This window comes from Lagopus muta, chromosome 5 (assembly GCF_023343835.1).
Source record: "Lagopus muta isolate bLagMut1 chromosome 5, bLagMut1 primary, whole genome shotgun sequence".
Lineage (NCBI taxonomy): Eukaryota > Metazoa > Chordata > Aves > Galliformes > Phasianidae > Lagopus > Lagopus muta.
In genome coordinates this window covers 46,285,219-46,312,914 of record NC_064437.1, presented here as the reverse complement: position 1 = coordinate 46,312,914, position 27,696 = coordinate 46,285,219, and the positions used below count along the sequence as shown (strand labels likewise).

At 41.8% G+C, this 27,696-nt stretch overlaps 1 protein-coding gene across 11 annotated transcripts in view; it reads right to left on the bottom strand.

Annotated features, from left to right (window-relative positions):
- The window catches only part of USP54 (ubiquitin specific peptidase 54), a 95,680-nt gene that overhangs the window by 44,825 nt on the left and 23,159 nt on the right, over positions 1-27,696 (bottom strand). For 10 of the 11 annotated variants that reach the window (XM_048946749.1, XM_048946753.1, XM_048946742.1 and 7 more), the window contains 2 exons: positions 4,409-5,270; positions 1,875-1,967 (listed from right to left, as the gene is read on the bottom strand). In XM_048946749.1, the coding sequence (XP_048802706.1) occupies positions 1,875-1,967; positions 4,409-4,555 (240 nt within the window). In that variant the 5' untranslated portion in view covers positions 4,556-5,270. Of the gene's footprint in view, positions 1-1,874; positions 1,968-4,408; positions 5,271-21,247; positions 21,416-27,696 lie in introns of those variants that run through there. The other variant, XM_048946744.1, reaches the window with a different exon arrangement.

Below are 27,696 nucleotides of genomic sequence, written 5' to 3'. Positions count from 1 at the left end.
AGGGACCTCTGAAGATCAAGTCCAACCTCCCTGCTAAAGCAGGCTCCATAGTGTAGGTTTACATAGGAAAGAGTGCAGGTGGGTTTTGAATACCTGCAGAGGAGACTGTACCACCTCTGTGTGCAGCTTGTTCCACAGCTCTGTCCACCCTTCTGTAACAGCTACATAAATATTCATTCTCTCCTCTTTCACAGTGTCATTTTTTCCCCTCTTTCTCAGTCCAAAGACATCAGCTACTATCTTTATATTAAAACAAACCATATCTGCCTTAGAGTCCACTGTACTTTCAGCCAAATGGCATCTCCCTGCAATATCTTGCTGCTTTGTTAAACATAAGAACAAAAACTTTTACTCATGATAATTTCCCAAATCCTGCTCTTTCTGCCCTTACTTACCCAAGAATGCTATTAATCACTTGGCAGTAGTACTGGAGGGAATTAGCTTCGAGTCATTTATCCCACTGAATTTCATGAACTCAAACCAAATGAAAATACTTAGTTTTGTCATTTCTCTATAAGGAAAGAGATATACTCAATATTCCATCTTTTCTTTGCTTACATAGCTGTATTTCTCACTTTGGATGTGCTATCCTTCTCCTAACAGACTCTAATATCCTCTTCTAAAGATATTGCTGTAAAAATCCCTCTCATCATGAGTTGACACAGACTCTTCTTCAAAAGGAAATTGCTTATCTCCTTTCATGCTGTAAGAGTTTGCTTTTCGCTCTTCTTTTGCAATGGAAAACCCCTCCAGAACATCCTAAAAACTCCCTAAGTAGCTAATTTTGAGGCTATCTTGACCAGAGTACCCCCAAAAATCACTCACTAGAAGACTGCTATTACACCATAAATACTGCCTGTGAACTTCAGATGATCTCAATTCAAACCTTGCACTCTCAGTTTTGCCATAAAACATGCTATCTCCCCTTTTCATCACTGCACACAGAATTCATAGTACAATAAAATCTCCCACAACAAATTTAAATATTTACTAAGATTTTACAACCCATTTATGATCAAAGAATATGACTTAGTCATTTCAGAAAAAAAAACAAAAAACAAAAAAACATTGCTCAGGAACATTAAAGCTGGAGTTCTCATTATGTTTTGCTTATGACAATTTCTCCCACCAGGCTACAGGGGCAGCAATGAGTTTGCAGAAGAATTTAAAAAGGAGGACACACACACACACACACACACACACACACACACACACACAATCCAAAACAGAAGCAATAGAAAGTAATGGGTAAATACAAACAGATGTAGGACTGTACAGTTTACTCAAGTATGTAACAGTACTTGAACACCAACTCCCATCTAGATCTTAATGTCCAGGCAGCATCTGAGATAGATATTTTATCTGCATCTAAAAACAGAATTGATGTTTTCTAAATCAGAGACCAAAAAGAATTGAGCCACTTAATGCAGGCATCAATATTTACAGTAGAAAATACCTTTTAGCTTTATATAATCGAAAGTTTTGAATAGAAAGGCCTTTCATGCTGACATTTAAAGCAGCCAGGAAGGGTGAATTCTGAAGAACATACTATCTATATATGATAAAATATTTCTAAGCCAAATGACAATTTAGGAAAAAAGGATAACAGTGCTTTATTATTTGAAGTGATATTCAAACATGGAGGCTTGCAATGATCTGCACTCCACTGATGACAGAGTTCTATCTGCAACTTACCTACAACATTTTCCACGCTGCATCGCTGAATACACTTAAAAAATCAGCACTGACAACTGCATGCTGCACCTAATCAGATTTACCTTCGGTCTTGCTAATTTCCAGCTGGAAGCTTAATTAGACATAGAAATACCACAGATATTTCTATTAGTTTAAAAGAATTATTTTCCAATCATTACCTTGAGAGCACAGAAGATGCAAGAATCTCCCATACATTTGTGCGTTGAGATTTGTCGGAAACTCCGTCGGAAAATGTCAAGATGCCAAAGAACCTGAAACATACAGAGGAGCACAGCTGATTTTATGAATGCAGAAAATAAAATACTGCATTGAGCTTTGACTAAAGTTGCACACACTAAACAATTCTAATAGTACATTAACCCCAATGAACATCACTTTTAACAGTGTCTTTTAGCCAACTGCAAGTTGACATTTTCATCTTTCTCAAGAACTGTACCACTTATATACAGAAAACTACAGCAGGATGCTGCCCTCAAATCCGTTTCACGTGCTTTGGACTGAATGCACATTGCTTTGTGCAGCAGTGCCACGCCGCAAAGCTGTGCAGGGCTGTAACAACCCTGAGATGCCCAGGTCCTCTTATCCCACTCCTCCTCCCCCTTCAGCCTCAATGCTCTGAGCAGAGAGGGCAACCATCAGAAATGGAGCACCAGCAGCGTGTGCATTAACAAGCTCCTGAATGTCAAAACAATGAACTGCAAAAGTCTCTTATGCCCAAATCCTGTCGTTAGAAAGCGCTTTTACACACTGTGATGACTGACAGATTTCTAACCCTAACCAGTGTGGACAGTTACACTTTTCTTTCAGGACAGGTTATTGAGGTGATGATCACAGCAACAGCATAAGGCAAACTTGGCTGGAACAGCAAGCACCAAGCATTTGGTGAAATTTAACTACCAACCCTGGGCAATCATATAAATTCTCATCTGCACAACAGTGCCAGCGCTGACCCAAGGTGTTTCACAGGCAGCTCCTCATGCTTGTTGCTGGCTGCTTCAGTGAGCACTAAGTGGGCTTTCCTGCCAGCCCTGCCCTCAGTCAGGACGCAGAAGCCCACACTGAGAACAGCCCTGACCTGAATTGCACTGTGCCAAGCTCCGGGCAGAATGCAATGGCTCAGGCTGCCATGTGACTGACTGAACACTTTGTTAGCACCAACAGAGGGACCAAACAGCTAACCAATTAATTTGTCCTGAGGAACTAACTAGAAAAACAGCATTCTGAAAAGATAAAAAATGTTCTGTTTTCAAGAAATGTAAAGTATCTGCAACAGTTTGTTAACAAGATCACAGCACCAAAATACTACCTAAAACTGAACTACAAAAACAACACTTTTAGGGCAGATTTGATCTGTAAAGTTTCCCAAAGTCTCAGAATTGTTCGGCTTATGTTTTTACTCAAACTCTTCCTGTACTTAAGAGCCTGGGAGGCAATATAAGTTTTTGGAGCATCTGATTACATACAACATTCCTGAACAGCTACTGCAGGCTTCACAAAAAGAAGAAAAATACATTTAGGAACTAGTCCAGTTTGTCAGTGTAATTGCCTTTGGAGCTTATCTTGAATATTTATAGAAATACTTAAAAGTAAAGAACAATAAACATTCAAGAGTCTCTCAGATTAACACTCATTAAAAAATTAAGACAAAAAACAGGAGTATATATAATATTATAAAATTATTAACATCCTGGTTTTTTAAATAATAATGATAATAAATATCAAGCTTTGGCTACAGGTATTTCTGGTATTCTCTCACAGAAGAAAACAATTTCTGAAGCACACTGAAAGCCAGGTCGCACGCTTCTACCTTCCTATACAGCACACAGCTGGCATTGGGCTCTACTTCAATCTGACCTAGGCTCAGTAACTTGGGATCAGGAGGCAGCCAGTGACTGCGCTGTGCAGCTTAACAAAAGCAGTTAACACATCACTGAATACTGCCATTTTCTTGACTTATTTACCTTCATACCTAGTCCTGTACTTCCAGGCATACTAAAACTACAGAATGTTACTAACGTCTGTGTTTGTATTAACTGCATCACCAGGACATCTCAAAGCCTGAAGCTAACTGAGAAGCTAATTGTGCCCACAAAAAGAAAGCTGCAGTGACACAGCCTGTGCCACCCAGTCAAATCACATGATGGGAATGAGACTGAGGGCTGAAACTCAAATAGATGCCCTGAATATGTAAACAGTGACAATACAAGTATAGCAGCCACCCCACCGCATTTTGACACAGAAGAATTGTTTCTTCTGGGTAAAAGAATCTAAACTGTAAATCAGCAGTAAAAAAGAAAATTGGACTGCATTAAAAGGTGATTGTATAGGCGTTATCAACCCTTTACTTGGATTGGATCATAAAAAATAACTGATTTACTTTAAGGAGCAGACATAATTTAGATTAGAAGATTTAATGCAACATTCTACTACAGATTTTCATCTTTGGTTGGCAGCTTCCCAGTTTACACAAACAGAAAGGATTCAAGTATCAATGCACCAAGAAAAACCGAAACTTACAAAAGCTTTTCTATGATGCAATATACATGCATTTCCAAACTTGGTTTTATTTTATCTAGGCTTACAAACAATTACAATGCCAAGCCCGACTGCATTTGTTGCACATCACAGCCTAAGAAAGTATTGCAATCGACACAAAAAGGAAGCAGAAATTGTTTACAGTTTGCCCTCTCACCTGCAGAGCGCTGTTCAGGAAGCAACTGTTCTGCCCCGGCTCATTGCTGAGACCTTTACTGGGTGCTATCGAAGTTGTACTTCGTGGAGTAAACATCCCCTGGACGTTCCCTCGGCCCACAGAAAAGTAACTTCTTTTCCAAGACATCTTCCAGTGTTAGCTGCAGAGCACGTAGGTTTTGGCTGGCAGAGTATTTCACTTGATCGGATCTCTCCTTTCTTTCACCAAAATTCCAAACTGGAACAACATCCAACCTTCTGCACGTTATAATTTAAATGGAATTTCTTCTTTTTTCAGGACAGCGGTAGTTTGTTCTTTTAAACCCAGCCCAGGATACTATTCATTCGATGCTTATGTATGCAAAAACCTCCTTTACAAGCAGCCACAAAGTTTGCAAAAGGGAAGGAATCCATGGTCTTACAAGTTCATCTGTTATGCTGTTGCTCCTTTTTCTAAGTGGGCAGTGGCTTCAGGGAACAAATGGCAGATTAAGGAAGTCCCAGAAATGCGAGAAGAAAAACCAACAGCTAACTTGCCCCACTACTCCCTCCAGAAAAACAGCTTCACTAATTCTTTTATAATCCTTCTATTGAAGGTGGGGAAAAATCCAATTAGTGAGAGAGCAGAGAAACCAAAACCAAAGCAAAACCTTTGCAGCTCTGTTTCAGTTATTTCTGTCTTGTGTGACGAACGTGGCATTATCCTCACAGGAAAAAAAGCAGCAACTCCAGAACTTGAGAGCAAAGAGCTTGAGAGCAGCTTGGAGTCTCCGATACAGTTCCTCTAATTCTGCACGCAATCTTTAGAAGTTTCTCCTCCTGGTGCTCCTTTTGCAATTGGAATGCCCAGCCGTGCCAGAAAGCTTGAGAGAGAAAAATAATCAAAGGCTTGCGTCATTTAATTACTCTCTTGGCTTTGCGCTGTTCTGCCAAGACCAGCGTTGCCTCACCTCCCACAGTACACACAATCTTCTGAGACAATGAAAAAAAAAAAAACACAACAAACCTTCCTCCACCCAAAAAATAAAACAAGGAGAACACAGAATTCTAAGAAAAGAACGTTAGAGCAAGGAGGGCAAGTATGGTGAAAGAGTTAAGTTAGATTTAAAAAGAGAAAAACTAACAACATTTACATGAACTCCACACCAGTCTTCACACACACCCTTTGCAATGCTTAAGTGTCAAGCTTCTAACAGATCTCCTAGCAATTCATGAAGTAGTGGGAATGACAATATGAATGTTAATAAACTGTTGATGCCAGAATTTGGACTGATCCTCAGATTACGAGATGAGGAGGGACACAGAGCTTCCCAGCAGCTCAGAAGACAGAGCTATCTTCAAACAAAATACTCTCCACATTTCCCTAATCAGAGACGTTTATCTATAAAATTGACATTAATAGAATATGCCTCTTCCAAGAAATAGTGATGCTTCTGAAGGAGCGAAAAGAATCAGTAAACTGCTCTGCTCATCTACTTCTCATCCTTCAGAAAATCAGAATTTAAAAAACAACAACAAAGAAGCAGCAGCATTTGTTGTAAGGAATTCCTAGAAACAGGAACTACAAGAATTTATGGCAAAATATTTTTATTTCTTGGAAGACCATTCCACCCCTTTACTGAGGATTATATAGTATTTTCCTGGTATCTCACCAACAAGATTTATGACTATCCCATTTTTGGTAACAGGATAAAAATTGGGTACAACTATTATGACCAGTATGGACAAGACAAGTCTATTCCATGTGTTCTGAAGTAGTAATTGCACTACAGTACAGTACAAAACAGGTACAGGCAGAATTCAAGCATCAGCAAAATAACTCAGAGCAACTCCTTATGAAGATGAAGATAACCTGGGTATCTGTGGAGGTACATTTTTCACCTTCCCCACAGTTACAATTTTTTTCATCTTCTGTCAAAAAACAAAGAATTTCCTCATCATCCACAAATGTGTTACAGCAGTTCGATCCATTCCCTTCTAGTAACCTTGTTTGTGCTTTCATTAATCTCATTTTGCAGATTTCAATGAAGGCTTTGTGTTGCTGTAAGGCGGGCAAGCATCTATACAGAGATGAATATTGTTCATGGTTGCCAGTATGCCATGCAAAATGCTCAGATGTGCTTGCAAGCTTGCAGACACAGACCATTATCACGCCAGTCACACAACATTCCTGAGCACTGAACGTACACAGGACTCATTTCAAAGCATTTTCAGCCTCAATCCCCTTTTCTTTGCTCAATCCCATAAATGAATCACAAGCCAAACAAACTGTGTGAGGTAAGTAAGTTTCAGGCAGCAATGCAAGGATCTCTGTAAACCACTGCTCCTTGCAGTAGGTGCGGTAGCAAGAGATCAGAGCAGGATGCCATGAGGAATGAGCTGAGGCAGCAGACCCTGCACTAAGTCACACAAAGTCTCTGAGCCACGCACCTCTTTTCACAGCGCCTGGGAAATACAACCCAAAACACGTGCCAGATGGACAGGTGTGAGCTGCAGAGAGTAAAACACTCAGTGGATTTCAAATCCAAGACAAGATTCTGCTCTCAAATCAGGCTACAAAATTCCGAGCCAAGATATCTCAGTTATTACACAGTGAACACCTTTTTTCCCTGTGGATTTTCATTGTCTTGGGACCAGAAATAGATGAGAGACTTGTATTTCATCTATCATCACTAGGGGAGTGCTATGACGGTGGGGCTCACACAGACCACACAAGCTTTTTGCATTCCTACAGAAAGGACTTCCTTTCCCAGGTTCTCATTTATAAACTCAGCCTGCTCCTTCAGCTAGATGGCCACTGCAGAGTTAAGAGAACAAGAAGGAAGCTGTAATCCATAACCACCAGTTAGACAAAAACAGATCTCTGGAGATAAATGGCAGCTTCACACTTTACCAAACACTAAAACTATAAAAACATTATACAACAGCTACAAGATGGAATCCTAATTCAAGTGAAACGTACACGAGACAATAGTCGTAAGGATTGTTTACAGACTCACTGTGCCTCTGTTCTACCATAAAAAACCACAAAAAGGATAGCGAAGCACAAGCACGAGAAAAGAATGCACGGAGAGAAAGCAACTAGTGAAATACTCTGCAGCTACCACCAGAAAGAAGCTAACTCCTATTTTAAAGGTGCAGCACACCACTCCAATAAAGAAATAAAACAAAGGCACCTGAAGCAGCAGTGGCTGTAAGGGCACAGGCAGGAGGTGCTCCACCAACACACTGCTGCTCCCAGGCCTGGAGTGCGGGTGTCACAGACCCCAGCCACTGTCGTGAAGCGAAACCAATTTGTTTTCTGAAAGGTAACCACTGTAACATTTGCACAAAGAAAGTACGTGCTTCAGAGCACAGCGTAACTAAGTGAGAAGACATTTTCATGTATTATTTCTGAGTAAATACATTTCTCAGACTTTAAAGACTGTTACCCTATTAAGAACCCATAGACAACAAGTATTTATTTTAATAAGATATAGAAAATTCCTATAATTGCACTGCTGATAGAGCTTCCCAGACTCCTGCAGCATTTTAATGTTAGGCCACAACAACTGCAGCTCCATACAGCTCTTGTACTGCAAAATTAAAAAAAAATAATAATTCAAAACCTGTAGCTCCTGTATGACCAAGTGCCATCTCGGCATGAGCCCAGGAAACACAGGGTGAAGTAAAAGAGAATGGCATTATCAGAGCTGAGAACGCTGTTCATCCAGAACAGATATAATTCTCACTGCTGAGTTCTACTACTACAGAAATATGAGAACAGGAGTGCCAGATGCAAAAGCATAACTGATGCTCTTGGTTCATTACTCCTAACATTATCTTAGAGACACAATGAACTAAGGCAGACAGCCCAAAAAACTTTTAATGAACTTGAGCCTTGACTATTGTCTGAAGAACACTATTCACTGGAACAAGGTACTAAATTAATCCAACCAGTCTGATTAAATATTACTAACTAGATCCCTAAAAACACTGTCCTGACATAATAAAAATATAATAATATAGAATAAATTAGTAACATATAACTTGAAAGTGGAAATTAAACGTGCCAGATATTCCCTTCAATTCAGCTAGTTCTCCTACCATTGTGAGCATCTTCTTTAGGTACAGAGGGCTCCCAGCCCAGGCCCAGAGAGCAGAGCAGAGCACCCCCAGACAGAACACCAACAGAACATCTCCAGCTGCATCCTTCCTTCTCCAGTGAGATCCCACTATTACACTTTAAGGGGAAAAACTGTCATGATCCTCTTACTTACATGTCATGTCTCTACACACACTTTGGACAATTGCTTGATGTGTCATTTCAGAGACAAGGCAGAAATAAAACAGCCTAATTAGGGAAAGGAGATGATTCCATTTAGCTCTAGGTACAGCTGAAAGCACCAATGAAGTATTTATCACACTTAAATAAGAGCAGTGGTCCAGAACTTATTTTTAATTAATTTTATATATCTGAAGAAATGCGCAAAACAAAGTAAATGCTTCAATGTGTTTTTAGAAAAGAATGGGCTCCTCATCCCCCATGTGCTCTAACGTGGCGATAGGTAACTGATTACTGATGCTGAGCGTAAATTCCACTTTCTCATACAAAACCATCTCTGAAAGCCTGACCAGGTGAGAAATGAAACCCACTTGTTTTGTTACAAGAGAGAGACTGGGCCAAGACAACGCCTTTTCCGTGCAGCTGCTTTCCTGCAGGGCCACCTGCCCTGATCCCATGGCTGCTGTCAGCCCAAGGAAGAGTTCCCACAGCCAAGAAGCTTGATAACACTTTATCATGGTTTTACATTTCTCGTTTTTTTCGGGTTTCAGTATTCCACATCAAAACATCATGTAGTGTATGGGGCATTAAAGTGTCACTGCCCCAATCCCAGGTACCTATCCCTGTACATTACAGCAGTCACGGGATCTGGCCCTTCTGGGTGGGGGGGGCCGCTCTCTTGCTGCCTTGCAGTGGGTGCTGGAGGGTGCTTTCCTAGCCGTTCCAAGCTTTTCAGGTTGGACTTGGTCCTGGGAACTCTCTCTCTCATCTTGTCTGATCTATTAGTCTCAATTTCAATTAAATTGTATTATATTGTGTTATCTTGTATTCCGGTATCATAGTAAAATAAGTTTTCCTCCATAGATTGTTGCTGCTGTTCTTTTCCTCCCTTCCTTCCTATTTCGTGGGACTGGGGGGGGGAGGGAAGGGCAGAGGCCTACTGCCCCCGTCACGGGCATAGATTGATCTAGTCAACTCTGTGACACACTTTCTCTATGTAATTGAAATTATGTAAGTATTGGTTGATTTCTGCAGACAAACGTGATTTAATCAACGCAGATCTCATCAATATTAAGACCATCATTTACAGGTCAGGCCTCAAAAAATATCCAGCTTTGCATCTCAGTTTAAGCTCAATCTTGGAGGTGATAAAACAGAGGGACAGAAAAAGCTTTCATTACCTAATAGCCATGAGGCTGGTTGAAGCAAAGAGTGAACAGCACAGCAATCTTAAAGGTAAACATCCCTGACAGATATCAGCTGCCTCAGCACCAAGCAGGAGATGCTGTCCTCTATTGCACATCTCATCTCTGAGATTCACAGATAGCTGGAAATATCGTGCAGATTTTTCCTTGCACACCTAGATGAGAGACTCATTACTAGAAGGTATGTTGATTCCCATTCATTCCTATCTGCAAGAACCTACAGTGCACATGGGACAAGAAAAGTCTTTGCTTTATGTGTGCATTTTCCTCAGTCTTGATTGCTGTGCCAGATGAAAAAGTCTATGATGCTTTCGCTGCTGAAGCTTACACCCACTTTTTAGCCTTCTGCTTAAAGGAATAACTTAATTACAAGGCTTTCTGCTAATTCTGCCTACTGGGTGGAGCACAGAACTGACAGCACGACAGATTCCTGCAACATCCTCATATTGCTCTTGCTTATCTTTCATTCTGCTGTTGCACAATTTCTATCTGCAAAGCTCTGTAGAAGTGCAGCAAAGCTCAGAGCATCCACTAGCTCCCTGGCACCACATTAGAAAAAAAACATCCAGGGTATGTGGGAAGTTAGGAGAAACGGTCTGTAGACAAGACACCAAAGGGACAAAGCTTCTGGGAAGTCCCTCTGCTCAAAGCCAAAAGGTTGGCATTCCTCAGCTAGCAAACAGCTTACTGTTTCTCCAGCTTTAAGAGAGAAAACCCTTTCAAAAATGAAGCAAGAGTGTATGCTTGTACTGATTTCTCAGACTAGTAGATACAAGGGAAAAAGAAAAACAAAAGCACTCAATGTTCCTGTCAGCAGCTCAGGCCAACAAGGGGTGTGGAAGCATTCTGCACAAACACCCAAAAGCAAGACTGCAGGCTGCTGAGGTGAACCAGTTTTATGCTGCATGAAGGCAGTTTATTTCTCACTGCAAGCAGCAATGCTTGCAAGTATTTCATCAAATTATAACAGTCTCTGTCTTAAAACAATGAAATGAAATGCCATGAACACTAATCTAATCTGAACCATTTGATTTTAAGCTTGACAGTCAGCCAAATCTTTCCAAAGAGCATCTCTCTCTGTTAAAAAAAAAAAAAGTGGCAGAAAGCCACAGGGTTTGAACTGAGAATTGTTCAGTGACAGCAGAGGGCCAGAAATCCTTTCCTGCCATAGCTTGAAGGTAGCCCTCCTCTGCTTGTCCCTACCTGCCTGCAAGTGCTTCTGCAGGGTCACAGTGGCTCAGCTGTCACCTCTACAGTCCTGATGCAAAGCAGTACATCAGGGTGCTGGAATCTGTCTTCATTCATTCCAACAGACAGAGTTCTGTTCATAACAGAGAAAAAATGTAAACCAAGTAGCTATGGAAAAGGAAAAATAGGATAGCCAAGGCTAGACTTTCCTAAAGCAGATAAGCAGACCCAAAGTACCCAGTTGGATCTCAAAAAAAGCTGTTAAATACCCTCCCATAAAGAGCTCTATCATGGCAACTATTAGAAGGTGGGTTACAATACAAATAAATAAATCCACAGCTGCAAATATCTAAAACTAGCATCACAGCCTTTCCTGATCAAATGCACCTCAACCTGCAAAATGATCTACAAGCTATGGGGGAAAGCAACTCTCTTATTAGAGACTACAGATTCTAAGAGCGCTGTGTGGAATAATCGAACAATACAAGGCATCTGTTGGAAGGCAAACAATGAGATATGAGGTCATAACTAGAGACACAAAGGCCATGCTATTTTGTATGGGCTTACTGCCAAAACACACTTCACTCCCCAGATAAAACCTTTACTCATATCAAAGATGCTGTAATAATAACCAGTGACCTCATGCATCACAGGACCCTCAGCACACATTGGCTGGGCAGTTTGTTGGAGCGGTGGCAGCCAGCGCCCAGGTGGTGCCAGCCCCTTGGGAAGCACCTTGTACCCCCTGCCACACAGCCAAAGAAACCATTACCTCAACAGTTTTCCTCTGACACTGAGGTGGGAAGGAACAGACGCACAGTTCAGAGAAGTCAACTAGACAGATGTCAACCCTCCACAGTTGCCCAGCTCTGTAAGACTGCTGTATGGTAATAAAACCACACACCTCAACACAGCTGTGTGGAAGAGGATTTCTGAAGCACATCTCCCAAAGGTTTGTATCACCTTCAACGCGAAATGCAAGTCTACTCTCCAAAGGCTATCTGTACTAGGCTTGGTACTGAATGTTTCTGAAGGGGAAGGGGAGAGGGAAAACCATCTCTTTATCCCACTCCATATGGAATACGTGGAGTTAGGATAAGTGCAGTTCAAATGTTAGGCAAGAGCTCAAAAGCAGCAAAACATCACCATTCAATCCTGTGTAACACAGAAAATCAGAACCAACAGGAATATAACAGTTGTTAAGCAGACGGTGAAATGGAAGGGTCAGTTTTATCCTAGCAGACACTGAGGCAACCTCCATCACCAGTTATTTCCTTCCCCAGACTTCACCTACCTAGGCTTTCCAAGAAACCTCAAGACAAATTCAGCACTCGATTCAATCTCCAAATATAAACAGTTTCCTTGCAAAATTCTGGATTTTACTGCCGTCAGCCAGAGCAACAAGATTTCAAGGCTCTTTTTCCTGTGGCACCTTTATTCACAAGGAAATAATCCCATTCCTATTCCAGTAACACTACTGACCTAAGAAAACAATTATTTTCTACTTTGACATGCAAATTCTAGCCTAACAATGACTGAAGAGCGCCCAGAAGCTTTCAATAGCATTCAGTAGCATTCAGCATCACAATGCTTTATGACTGGCAACTTGAAACCTTAAATCCCTGCTGACATTCTTTTCCTGACCTTGCAGACTTTTCCTGTATAACAGCATCCCAAAAAAAATCGTGGAAAATTCAACCTCTTCTAGTAACTATGAATTCTGTCAGTCTTCAACTCTCCATTCCTTAAAGCAAAAGGCAGTAGCTACCAATCCCAATTCACATGCTGTTCACATTACAGCACCACAAGTCCCCCTACTTCACTAATCCGTGTCATTGTATTTCAATTTACTAACATTTGTAACAATGGAACGTCCAAATACATAAACACCCACACAGAACAAAAGAGACAGATAGGCAAGAAATTCATTTTGCAGAGAAATAAACAAAAAAGAAAAATTCCAGCAACACTAACACTTGAATTGCAAAGGAAAGATAACACATAATATGCAAAGACATGATGAGAGCAGCAATAGACTTTGACCAGGCAGACAAACAGTCTTTCGGCAGAAAATAACCTTTCTGGTGATGTATTCAGAACCCCAAAGTTAAACACCACAGCACACTTGTCCTTCTCCAGAGAGCAGACCTGATAGCACCCAAAGGCATTAAGAAAAAGTAGGAAGTAATTTCCTAAACCTCAGGACGTTTGGGGTATTACAATAACACCCACAGCTCATTCTCAACCTATTAATCCACTAATTTGTTTTATCTATCCCACTATCACCACTTAAACCAGGATGGCTTCTCACATTCTCTTTCTTGCCAGTCTATTACCTTACCAACAAAGCATGAGCAGAGTGAAGAAAGAAGGATCAGCAGCAGTTCAAGCTGTCTAAACCTAAACATCTAAACCTTTTTTCTTGGCTTGCTAAAATTGATAAGGAGTGCTTCCATGCTGCACAGCATTATATGGATTGGTATTTCCACACAAAAATATAAAACAATGCACCCAGCATCCACAACATGCTGCTTTTTCCCCTCTTTCATCTGCACTGTACAGCTATAAAAAACACTTCAGCAGAATCACGAGTATGCACATGCACACATAAGCGCTTAACAATCTTAACTTGGTTTTAAGAGCATTATTTGTTAGTTTTGAGAAGTAAGCATAACTAACAAAAGGAAAAACTCATTTTTGCTTGATTTCGTTTTGTATATAGATGCATTTTCTGCAAAATGCACTGAAGCTTTCAGAACTTGGGTAGGAAGAACACCTGAACATAACACAACAGCTGAATCCGAACATTGTGTCTCTCTCAACAGAGGCCAACAGCACATGGGAAGAGTTAAACAGGTAGGGAGAAATCATACCTTTATATCCTCCTATACCTTACCAACGGCCTGGAACAGCCAAGGAGGGGGAGTAGAAATCAAAGGCTGATTCATTGTTTTCTATAAAACTAGAAGACGTGATTCACTGTTTGTTGTAAAACTAGCATGAGAAAACATCTGATTGATGGATTTAATGGAAATTACAGAGGAGAACACACTTTTTGCAAGCTGGTGACTTGTTCCCCCCCTTCTTAAACAGGAGGCAGAGACATAATCAAACCCTAAAACTTTACATTAAGAACTTGTACAGCAGGCTCTGGTTTCCCTCTGGCAAACACAGCATTTAGAATACATTGTCAAAGCCTCTGCCCAAGGTTCCTGCACCCAAGAACACACCCAGTACTGTGCCCCTCCGCAGCCGCAGCCCCAGCCATCACACGGCCCCATAAAGTAAACACCCACCTTCCACAGATCTGTGTGTTATAAAGAAGAGAACAATAACACATGAATGCACAACAGCCCTGAGCTCAGGCTAAATATCAAATGCAGAGAAAATCATGCCTCTATTCCTGCAAATACAGAAAAGGAACTCATGTGTAACAGGATGTACAATTGCCTCCAGTGCCAGAAATTCAACTTTCACTGACAAACCCCTTACAAATAGACAATTCATTCTGCTTAAGTTTTGACACTACCAGTTGAAATAAAATAATAAGTGAAGTGGTCAGTAAAAGATCTAAGCATTCTCACAATACATCTTTTCATCTATAAAGATAATCATAACACATTTAAAGCATGACCATCCTCCTAATTTAAATGGTTTCAAGCTCAGAGAGTGTAGATTAGGTTAGATAGAAGTAAAAAGTATCTTGCAGAGAGGGTGGTGAAGCACTGGAACAGGTTGCCTAGAGATGTGGTTGATGCCCCATCCCTGGAGACTTCTAAGGTGAGGCTGAATCAGGCCCTGGCTCTGGGCAGCCTGGTCTAGTGGTTGACAACATTGCCCACGGCAAGGGGGTTGAAACTAGATGATCTTAGGTCCTTTTCAACTCAGGCCATCCTATGATTCCATGAACTGGATTGAGCTGCGCACATCCCTGTTCGTTGCAGGGGAGCTGGATGATCTTCAAAGGTCCCTTCCAGCTCTACAGGTTCTATGATTCTAATGAAGGACAAACTGGACCATACCACCTGTACTTGTAAACAAATGTGTTTATACTGTTATAAGCACTCTGCAAGATGTGCCATAACAACTACACTGGGAGACAAAAACTCCTGACATTGACTTCTCAAGCAGCTGGAAAAAGCAACCAAAAAAAACAAACCCAAAACCACCTGCAAATCCAGTTCAACTTATTTCATTGCATGAAATTTGCAGTAGGAGGTTAAAAACAGGCAAAGGGTATTTTCTTTAACTTTCATATACAAAATGTTAGCAAAACATGCATTTCAGGAACTAAAACATTACAGAAAAGGCACAGCACACACAGAAGGAGGTTTTACGTGAGCAAAGCAGATTGTATCCCATAAGGAAGTTTTCAGAGATACAATTCCTTTATTTTATGTTAGAACAGAAAGCAAGGTGAAGCTGTTAGATTCTGATACAAACTTGGACAAAACTGACATCCTTCAATACAAAATCTGAATTCAAATTTCTAAGACAATTATTAAAAGATCATTTGTATCAGCCTTAACAGAAGCTACTATTAGGCAACTCTTCCATGCTAGTTTTATAAACTTATACAACTCTTCCCTTACAGACTTTGATACCTTAAAATCTTGGGATTTACTGAAGAAAAAAAAAGAAAAAAGCAGTTGATTCTATAAAATGCAAGAGCCATTATACAAGTACTTTATATCAAATATAGGCTCATGAAGATATTACTGTCTTCATTTGGAAAGGTTAATCCATCCTCACCAGAGAAATATTGTGGAACTACCAAATATAAAAAGGATTGTGTCCTGCTGTGGCCTGAAGAGATCCACAAAGCATGAAAGAGATCCTTGTTAAGTACAAGCAGGCTCTGTCCTAACGGGTCACAGAAGCAGAAGCTGTGCAAATGTGCTGTAACAGACAGACTGGTTGGGTGTTGGGGAAAATAAAAGGAGAATGATGCCAACAGCCTTGATTTATTTTTGCTCTGCCTGGTGATGAAACAACACTGCTGAGTGGCACCAGAAGCTTCCTTCAAAATAAACAGAAAGTGCTCAAGAGGAGGTACACATCACCAAAGTCATCTCTGCACATTATTTGCTCACTGGCGGAAGAGTGTGAAGATGCAGTTGAAAAAGTTCCTTCCTTGCAATTTAAAGAAGCATGTGAAATATCAAATTAAAACAGAATTCTGTAGGTGTCTGAAGAAGTTAAAACATTTTCAACCAGCTGGTAAACATGGAGAGAAAAACATCTTTAAGTATTTTTTTTTTATTGTTGCTATTTTCAAACAATGAAAAAGAGCAAGTGTGAAGGAAGATCCACATTCTTCTGTACCAAAAAACAAGGCCTGGCCCAAAAGCACAACCCAGGCAACAAGTTTTCAAGCCACTGACTTCTACACTGAAAGACTAGCTAGAGGGAACAGAAGCCTTGCTGAGCTTCAGAAAGATTTCATCCTGGGCTCTATTGAAAAGGATGCTTACTTTAAGAGATTTAGTTTAACTTCAGTAGTGTTCAGCTATTTCAACACTGCTGTGGGTTTGAATTTTACTGAAAAGCAAGTAGTTATTCCTGTTATGTCCCAAGACTGATTGCACACCGATGGGTGAAAATACTTGTGAAACTACAGACAAGGGGTATTTGGCTGAAACCTCCTAACATTCCAGTGACCACTATCCATGCTGCCATGTTACACACCTGTTTCTAGCTTAGTACAGCCCAGAGCATGTGACATTTAGAAAGCACAGAATATCATACCATTCTAGGACTAAGCGCTGAGTTCATCTTTTTTTGCCCTTGTAGAGTGAAGCACCCAGCCTAAATTGATGTCTTGTGCTCCTCCACAGCACCCCAGGGAACGAAGCCAGGGGCTGAAACAGAGACACTACGGGGAAAGGGCTCAGACAAAGCAGTGACAGCAGCTTGAAGGGCTCTTCTGCTCCATCACACACAGCAAGGGATGGGGATCTTGCTGGTCTCTGGATGAGACTGTTCACATAAGAGTTTACTTACTTGCTTCTGACTATACCTGAGATCCCCGAAGCCCTGCAAGAGCATGGCTGTGCCATTCAGCACCCTCAGGGGCATGGATATAGCCCTGTCCCTCCTTGGGAAGATGCCATGGAGGTGGCTGCTCCAGGGCCCGCAGGTACTACAAACCAGAGAGGCCCAAGTTGGCCTCAGACACAACACAATTTCTGCCAAACTTATGAGGCCCCCAGTGACTGACAGACCGGGAAGCAGAATCACAGCAGGCAACAGGAAAGCAGCACACAAGCACAGCTCTGTTTTGCCTTCCCTAGTTCTCAGGAATGTCCACCTTTAAAAACCACTAGCTTAATACCTAGTTCTTACTTAAATCAAAATTGATCTTTCCTGACGGTAAAACCTTTTAGGGGGCCCTCCACAGGAGAAGGCTCAGGCACCTCAAACCTGCAGAGGACCCTATTTCCTGCTAGAGCAACCCATGGCGGTTTGCAGGGCCTGCCTCTCCCCACAGCCCCCAGGAAGGCTGCCCAGAGCTGGGCCCTCCGCCTTACAGCCCAACCTCACGCTGCCCACATCTCCTGCTAAATCCTGTCAGAGCAAGAGCAGTCGATGCGCTCCAGGCCCAGGTCTCCAAGCATTCTTACACAGAACAATGCAACTTGTTTTCCCCAGAAATCTCCAGACAATACACTGGCAACACAGAAAGCTGCTGAAGGGACACAACTCTCACACGTGCCAGAACAGGGTGTGAGGAAGATTAGCAGCTTGGTACAAAAACAAGCACAGATCCAGAACACCAGCAAGACGGCAAAAAAGCATAACCAGATTTGGTCCTGCAAGTCCTCTCCCTTGGAATAAGCAGCCTTCACAGAACTATTATCTGACATGTGGAAAGGCAACACAACAGCTATCCTTACTGAGAAGGCGTCAACATACTGTGATACTTTCAGTCACTGCATTACGCCACAAGAAATGCTTTGTTGGGAAATCCCAGATACTATATTCTCTTTCAATATTAGAAGAATGTGTTCAGACATACTGCTACTTAATATTATTATTATCCATTGCTTAACCAGAATTACAACATATCCCTCTTCCCTACACACACCTGTAAGGGAAACAGGAAAAAAACATAAGATTCAGTCCAGATTAAGAGCCTGTGCATCCTTCCTCTGATTAATAAATCATACACACATGTGCATGCACACGCAACCAAGTGGCTGACCTGGAAAAATCTTACACTTCTGGTCAATCAGGATGAAGTTACTGCATTTGAAGCAGAGTTACTCTGAGCTTAATCCAAAAATGTGTGATGCTGGGTATGTTTTCTCTACTGGCTTGGAGGAAATTCTTCCCCACTTTTTTCCCCCCATTTCCCTCAAGTTCCTCAATTCCAATACACTGTGGTGATCCAGGTACTCACTGATTAGGACAGGAACCAAAATACAAATCTTTTGGAACAAAGAGCTGATTTAAATTTGAAGTTTGAAGAAAAATGTGAAATTACACATGCATTAACAGATCAGTCAAAACATTCTTACTATCCAAAACATGAAAATCTGAAAAAGATGAAACTGGAAAATGTGTGAAACAGCACAGCTCTGACACGCAAGCCTCTGGAAGAAGTAATCTCACAGCTCACATCTGTGACAATTCCCAGGAGTAACAGCAACCGATTAACATCACTTGGCTCTTAGTAGAGCTGAAAACCATGTCATACTCCAACATGTTCCCACACAAGCTTTTGTTTCAGCTCCCTTCATTTTGCTCCCCAATTACTCAAATTCTACTATTCCTCTTGCATAAAAGTAGTTTGCTTCTATTTATTCAGAAGCATAACATGAGCATAACTTGCTCTCACTCAATGAAATATTCCACTCTCCTGTGCCCCACTCTTCCTGCATTCACTTCTAATGGCCTTTAAGTCTAGCACAACCTTGACATGCCCATTTCTAAGCACAGTAGTAAATCTTGCCCCCGTGTTGATGACAACAGCCTGCACCAGACATTATGTTTTAATGCAATGGCTCCTGTTGTATCTCCCTAGGAGAAGATGGAAACATACCAAAAACATTTACAAAATCATTCTGTTATCCTCCAAATCGTTCCTTTCCTGCCAAGCATAGAAAAGCTCAGCGGTTAGGCAGCAGGTGTGCCAGAACCATTGTTCATCCTGACAGCCACCACAGTATGTTTCCTTTTCTCCTCGAGCTGTTTATCATGTTTCTCTGGCCTTACACCAGGAACTCTCTTAACTGCGCTTAGCTTGCTTTGTTTTGTAAGACACAAAACACTGATCAGTGACTTGAGCCTGTAGGTCTTAACTGTGTTACAAATGAACAACTTCAGGAAATAAAACACCATGTCCACAATGCATTGAAATTAAAACATGAGATTCTTGAAGTGAACGTTTTTTTTTAATTTCTGGCTAAGAAAAAAAAGACATAATTAACAGCAAACAGGTTCCCAAGGCTTCTAGACCTCCCACGATGTACAGCACGCTAGCAAGAAAGACCCCCTGAACCTTCTAATAGCAGATGAATACAAGCAGCTTCCCAGCGTGTTTGTTTCAGCTTGCAAATTATCAGCTGGGCTGGGCCATCCCTCTGTCCTGCTCTCAGGAGCATTCCACATTCAGCAGATACCAGGCAACAAAAATCTGACCTTGCATCAAGCACAAGTTCATGCCTGCCTTCCTGTACAGTGAGCCAGACAGAGGTCATGATGCAGTGCTCTTGCTATCAGTGGGAGGACGGGCAATTTCTGAGGGTGACATTTTACACATACAAATGAACCAGAAATCAAACTGCCACCAAAGCAGGGAGGACACTTTCCTCCCCATCCCAGTGCTCTCACACAGCCTGTCAACATCCCTGCCCTTTGGCCCACAGGAGCAAATCCAGCTCACAAAATTAGTACGTGGGGGGATGGGAAAAGGAGAGGAGAAGGGCTTGCCATATTTCCTGCTAGTTTAGTGAGCTGAATTAACTTACCAAGAAATCAGACCTGGGGACAGGAGAAGCAAACAGCAAGGCAGGAGCACAGGTTTCCTCCCAGCTCTACATCAGCTGCACACACACCCAGCTGAGTTCCATCTAAAGCTACGTCCCATCTCAGATACTAGAACATGCAGAGATCACAGAAAAGATATTCCTTCAAAAAAATCTGGAAAGCACTTGAACAGGTAGAATGTGTTTATCACACAGAATGACCAGCAACGGAGATGATATGTTGATTTTTTTTTTTTTTTTTTTTTTTCTGTTTTCCTTTTTTTTTTCTTCTGGTGGCAGATTCTAGAACTGGATTTATCATTCAGTGGAATTCAAGCCTCTGCTTACTATCACCAAATGCACATTAACAGTTTGTGATTTCCCCACATTTACAGATTTAAACAAAGACGGACTTCATGCTAAGCTGCAGCAGTGAGAGCTATAGAAGTTACAAGTTACAATACCATGCCAAAATTCACCCAATAATTACTATTTATTTTGGAAACAGAACACTTTACAAAAGGCAGGGAATCAGGAAACCAGCCAAAACATGTCCCTACTTTCTCAAGTGAAAATGTTATAAGTAATTTTTAAAGCCCTACATACATGTTATACCTAATTTCATCATCATCATCTTTCTTTCAAATAGAATTCAAGGTAATGAGTAGAAGGAAACAACACTGCATCCCTATCATGTTAAAAAAAAAAAAAAAAAAAAAAAAAAAGCAGTCCTAAGAGATTCTAATACAGTATACTATAAAGCAACAAGGATGGAAAATGAATTGTCAGTAACCCCTTTGGTTGCTGCACAAACATCAAGGTGAGAAGAGATTCTGACTGGCTTCATCTCTGCACTCATCATGGATACCAGCAGTCAGTAGCAGCTCTGGTATGACTGACAGAAGGAAGCTTGTGGCTTGGAAAGTGAATTTCAGACAGGCAGAAGAACATATATAACATTTACACACATGAAACAGTGTAATAAAGGAGAAACTAAGCATGCAAAAGTAGATTAAGAACAAACTGAAGCAACACTATTTCTTTGCAGCTTTGAAACAAGGACAACACATACCGAAAAGTAACATTTTCTACCTTTCATTACAAGGTACTGAACTCCTGTGAGAACTCAGATTTTATTTAAAAAAATAAAAATACTGTCACAACAGTGGCAACATTGAATTCAAACAACTGACTTAAAAATTACTAGGACCTACCTTTAGGAGCCAGTTTCTATTGCATAAACTCTGCATCAGTATTGCAACAAAAGCTGGAGATCAGAGCAGGCTGAAAAAACTCTCAGAGGACATTCTGTTAGAGAAATTGCTCTGAGTAATGCTATGGCATGGAAACATTATTTAGGGGAGGAGGAAAGAACTGGAAGAGTGTGGGAGGGGACGACCTGCAGATGCAAACAATAGGAAGCTGTTCAAAAACCAAGGGCCTCTCTTAACACAGGAAAGCCTAATCTGAGAAGCACTGCCCCCCGCTGCCACCTACCAGGCAGGCAGCTCTGCCAACAGAGATAAGGCCAGATAGGCCGATCCTGCTTACCAACAACTTACTTGGGAAAAAGGGCAACCAAAGAGAGGAAAGTGCCTAAGACCTTTCAGAAAAGGGACCCAGTTTGGGGAGGCAGGAAAGCCGGGCTGCAACAAAGTACCTCTTTTTACATTGCAAGGCAGGGCTCATCTCCTAAGAGTGGGACAAGCAAACTGGAGTGGTTTCTCCCAGTTGTTTAGTTAAACACGAAGGATGTTGTCTCATGGGAGGGGTTGATATCCAGGAATGACATGTAAGCACTGAACAGAACAAATGAGAGGACTTAAAAAGATTGCATCAGTTTTGATCTCCTGGTTTAGAGTGCTGTGGCTGCAACACAAACATAAAATCAGTTTTTCAAAGAACGATTACAGTAGGACAATTCCTGGAATCATCCTGTGTATCTCTAAGCCCGTGATGCCAATCAAGAGGAAAAAAAATCTTGTCCAGAGAAATAGTTTCCAATCCCTGAGCCTGTCATAAGCTCAGTTATTTCAGCTTCAAAGCAGCACTACTACAGTTATTCTCATACTCTCACAGCACAGCTCCTCGGACAGCAGTGCCATCCACACTCAGCATCAATTTCTTCCTCCAACACGGTTGCATTCGCAGTGCAGACAGGGGGAGTTACAGCGTATAGCCAAGACCAAAATAACTTGAAAGAAAACTCTGGTTATGTTATGAAAAACAATGCACCCCATTGTCTTTCTGTTCTAGCACAATGTAATGCTAACAAACAGAATCGGATTGAAATATAATAATGTTTTGGACCATACAAGGTACTGAAGATACTATCCCCACCGGGACCATTTACCTAATAGAAACAAACAATGTAAAAAGGAAGCAGTTAGAATACAATTAAATTCTTCTGCCTTAAAAATAACCCAGTCTTGCAGGAAAGAAGGGGCTGAGCCAAGTTTTAACCATGTCTGTCCAATATAAGGTAGTTTTGGTCAGATAGAAACAGGAGTAAGAGCAAGAAAGGAAAAAAATGCATAAAGCATAACACTAAGTTGTATTTTACCTTGTGACATTGGTGTTCTGTGACACGTGTATGCTAATCTTGGATCAAATCATTTTTTAAAGTGTCCTAACAGTAGCAGAATTGTGGAAAAAAAAAAAAACAACCAACACAGTGCAATATTGACTAATCATGCTGGGCTCCAAATCTGTTCTACAGCCACGCATGGTTAAAACAGCATGTTAACTCCACAGCACTCTTTCCTCAGCTTTTTCTAATGATGACAGACTGCAATGCAGTTCACAATACCAGTGCAGACCTTTTTCAGGCAAGGGCAATATGTCGGTCCTCACTTTTATCATTTGTGAAGAATGACAGAGTCTCCCAGGCATCCTGCATCATTACTTGGACCCGCAGGTGTCCTTTCAAATACCAGTATAAGTCTTACTAGCAGTTAGCAACCCATCTGTTTAAGAGGCACTATGTCCAGGGCTCAATGACCTTCAGTTGGCAAGCGTCCTTGCCAAGAAAACACTGGTCTCTATGTTCCCTTTCCTCCTTGTTACCCTGCCGGAGGAAGCATTTGCCTATTCCTCCTCAGGCACACGAGGACCCACGTGACTGCCCATTTCCTTGCTGAGAAGTGGGCCAACAGTCCTGTTCAGGAGCACTGAAATCACTCATAGTAAGGGGTTGGTGGTACAATCTTTACAAATTTGTTTCAGCCTCAGCTCCCACCATTTCAGAACTCCCTTCTCAGCTTTTTACTAAAATTCTTCAAGTGACCAAACATACTCAAGTAACAGCTGGAGCTGTAGATCAAATTGTGGCTATTCCAAACACCTGCTTTTACTCCCTGTCCTGCAGCACATGGATAGCAGGAACCAGCAGTTACCTGCCTAAACTATCCCCAGCTCTTCAACACTTAGTGACCAAAGAAAGCATTAATAGAAGCTCTTTTTTAAAGCAAGTTCCACAACTAAACTAAAGGTTTAGAACTCACACAGCGTTAAAGGAGAGGTAGGGATTTTTGTACTAGAACAAGTCCCACTGCACCAGGCAGAAAACAAGGCTCCACTCCCTGCCACCAAAGAGCAAACAGCTGGGGCAGCAAGAAGTCAAGGAACACGTCCTGAGCCGAGACACAAGAGCACTGCTGAGCTTACAGAAGGGCTGTGCCAAACACACAAGCTAAGCATCTGACTCACTCCCACCAAACTAAGAAAGCATTAACAGCAATTACCACATTTCTGCATAAAATAGGAAGGAAAAAAAATAAGTGTTTCCACTCCTCCAACATCATCATTTCACCCAAATTAGGATAATATAAGCAACTCCCAAACATCTCTGGTCAAGCACAGCTGCCCTTAGGGCTACAAAGAGCTAATAGCAAGCTAGCAATTATGCAGTCATCCACAGTTGCCTTTGACTGAATCAAGGCAAGAAAACCAGGCAAGATGATAAAGCAACAGAAACAAACAAGGACTCTTTCTTTCCATTCCTTGCTTTTGTTTTGCTTTAAAGATCAGTAATCTGAGGAGCAAACATATTTGCAGACAACCCTATCTACCAGCGTGTATGCCTACAGAACACATTCACAGTTGGCAAGATAAACAGACACTGTCTAAGAAAGTGAGAAAAGCATATGTTTGAAAAATTAATCTGAAGAACCAAAGTACAGATGACAGAGCTGAAGTAACCACTCTTAATACTGAAAACAGTTCAACATCAGCAAAGTCATATGATTTCAGCTTGCTCCTGCCATCACAGATCACACAGCTTTCTACAAGTAAAGATGACGCTAGCCGTTCCCTTCACCCCTGAATAGCTTTCCACCATAGCAATCCCCCTCAGAGCTTTAAATGTCAGCACATGCAGTGCAATTTAAACAACATTAATGTATCTACATGGAGAAATTTGTCAGGAACAAATGATTTGGGGTGATTGCCATGCCACACTGAAAATGCAGTTTTTGACTGAGATGGTTCCTGTCCTCCTTTCACAGCCTGCTCGCTTCTGTTCTCATGCACTGCTCTGTTCTGCAGATGGCAGCCTGTGTAAGACCACATGACAAACTGCTTCACGAGATCAATCTGGGTTAAAAATAAAAAGAAGATAAAACAACAAAGGGGGCTGTTTTCATAGCTTCAGTAATTCAAAATTCAGAGGAGTCCTACAGTAAGCAGTTTTAACTGGCACAACCAAGACTAGAAAACTGCACGGGGTACAACGACAGAGAAACAGCAGATGGGGTGGCTTCTCCTACCACCTTCGCTACCAAAGCAAAGGTACCAAGTTTTAATTCCTTGCATAGGTAACTTAGTGTGTTTTATGACACAACTGTGCCAACCTAACAGCTGCTTCCAGGGCGGGCCCGCTCCCATCATGTGCCCCTTCTGCTTCCTTAATGCTTGTGCTGGCAGCCCATGAAACAGCCAGTACAGAAAGAACAACTGGCAAAAAACAAACATTCTGTCCAAGATCACTTTTTCCATCATCTAGCTCACTCAGAATTCAGAAAAGCCATTGAAAGAAAGAATTCAGAAAAGCAATGGAAAGCATTGGCCTGAAGACAGATTTCCTTAGGTAAACAGCAAAGTTGCCCCTCAACCTACATTCAGATGCCTGTATGGCAATCATACTGAAGGTGCGGCCTCACACAACTGTGAGATACACCAGACTGTCCATCTGTTGGCTTTCCCCAGCCTCGTGCTTTCAGTGCACGGAGCCCTGAGCCACAGCCCAGCCCCATGAGCCACCCTGGCAGGGCAAGACAGCGTGGCACCACTCGAGCGAGGGGAGCCTCCTGGGAGCCCTTTCCTGAAGGATAACACAGCCATAGCAGAGCTGTGGCAGATAAGCACTTTGCTGCACTGTAGGGAAGACCAGGTCAGAATAACCACTGTAAATGAAACCCTCAGTTAATCTTTCCTAGCTTCCTTGTCGTAAGCAAGCCAGTGGGTTTTGTCTGTTTGTTTTTACTTCCAACATGTATCTCCTGGAATTTCAGTAAGTCTGATTATCCCCTTCATTGGAAAAATGTTGAGGTCAAAGTAGTTAATTCTGAGGACACACAGCAGTGACCACCAACAAATTTTAAATGCCTTTTGGAGGGTTGAGGGGAAGGCTGGCTGAGGAGCACAGCTACTGCTCCCCACTTCAGTTGCAGTTCTCAAGAGGGGAAAAGACCAACAACAAAAAAACCCCCTAATAACAGTCTAACAAACTTTAGGGCAACGTGTTAAAAAAATATTAGGCAAACACATATGCTGTACTCAGCTGACCTCCTCCACATGGCAGGACAACTGCTTCAGAACCGTCTGGAGGGAAAATAAAGAAAAAGCAGGGCATAAAATACTCTGTCAGACACAGCCTGCAAGCCAACGGAGATGCTGATGAACTAACGAGAACCCATCCTGCTTCCTTCCTTGTCATCTGAGCAATTCTTTTAGGAAAATCAAATTACCTAGAGCTATTAAAGTCACTTGTAAATTACAAGATGAGCTAAGAGCTCCTTTACTGTTTCTCAGTATTTCTAATGAATCAAACATAGAATTTCTTTGGCAGTTATGAACAAGGAATCAGAGTTTTCAAGACCATGTGTTCTACAAAGCCTGGTTAACACACATGCTTACCGTTGATGCCACTCCACCTTCCTTCAGGCTCCCAGCTGCTCACCCCAGCCCTCACACAGCCCACTCCTAAGCAGCCCCACAGGGCCAGAGCAGCAGGGCCAGGGAAAGCATCCAGTGGGAACAAAACAGCCCAGAGGAGATTTTCCTCAGATCTGCTCTTCACTGCTCTCCGTGTAGCCCTTGAAGTATTTGTGCAGGATGCCTGAGCATGGCAGCGCCAGTTACATTATTTGAAGAACAGCCTGTAGTCTAAATCAAAATCTCAACTGGCTTTAAAAACCTTCCTGAGAGCACAAAACTGAAATAATTCCTCAGCGTACAAAGTCTGGTAACTGGCTACCAAGAGCACTATTACTGTGATTCCATGGTGAAAGCTTAAGGTTTGATAAATGAATCTGGCCCATTTACAATCCTAAATGTAAAAACAGCTTGCATACAGTCCACCTTCTCCACGTGTCTTCTTTCTTACATATTTTTGGAAGGTGGAGAGGTGCTCACTGATCCCAGCCTTCCTTTTGGCAGTGACTCAGTGCTTCACAGTAGCTGCAGCACAGAGAGGTGTGAGAGGCCACCAACAGTCAGAGCTTAGAGAAACACTGGCAGCAACCAAACTCACTCTGCATCAAAAAGGGACCCCACAAATACCACAGATAACTGCATTCTTGTTGGCACAAGAAGAGCAACTCTATTATGTGCTTATTCCGAGTGGCAGCAAAACACAGGAGTTGCACAAATCCAGCCTGGGTTTTGTGATTTCCACCTCAGTACATGAATCAAATCCAAAGCAGCAGTTCATAAACACCCTACCAAAAAAGAGAAGGTAAAAGGCCTTCCTGACTACCAGCAATGCGCAAAGCTACAGATGCCTGTTAACCAAGCCTTTATTGCTTCTCGATCAAAACACAAATCCTTCAAACGAGTGCGATTCTGGGCTGCTCCAAAGCCACAGACAGGTCTTCTGTTGCCTGCACAGGTAAAACAGATAAAAATGGCTGGTTTATGGCCCACAAGACATAGCATAACATCTGTTATCTCATAAAAGGTTGTGGATGCCCCGTCCCCCTGGAGGTGTTCAAGGCCAGTTTGGATGGGGGCCTGGGCAGCCTGGTCTACTATTAAATGGGGAGGTTGGTGGCCCTGCATGTGGCAGGAGGGTTGGAAATTCATGATCTTTGGCGTCCCTTCCAACCTGGCCATTCTGTGATTCCGTGAAAAGGAATCTACTGTGGCTTAAAACACAACCCTGAGACATTCAAGAATTTACTTACAGTTTGACCAAGTCAAGAATCAGGAAAGTAACTTTCCTCACATAAAGCAGACATGGCGCAGATCAGTGTAACTGGAGCAATCACTCCATATCTACTTTTCCCAATCATTAAAGAAGTTTGTGACAAAAACCTATGACATCCAAACTATAATCCTTTCTATACTAAGACCTCTGCAATCGTGTGCTGCTTGACTGAAGCTTGCAAAACATCTTAAAGACAATTATGCAAGATTGCTTCAGCACCTGCATCAACTTAAGTGA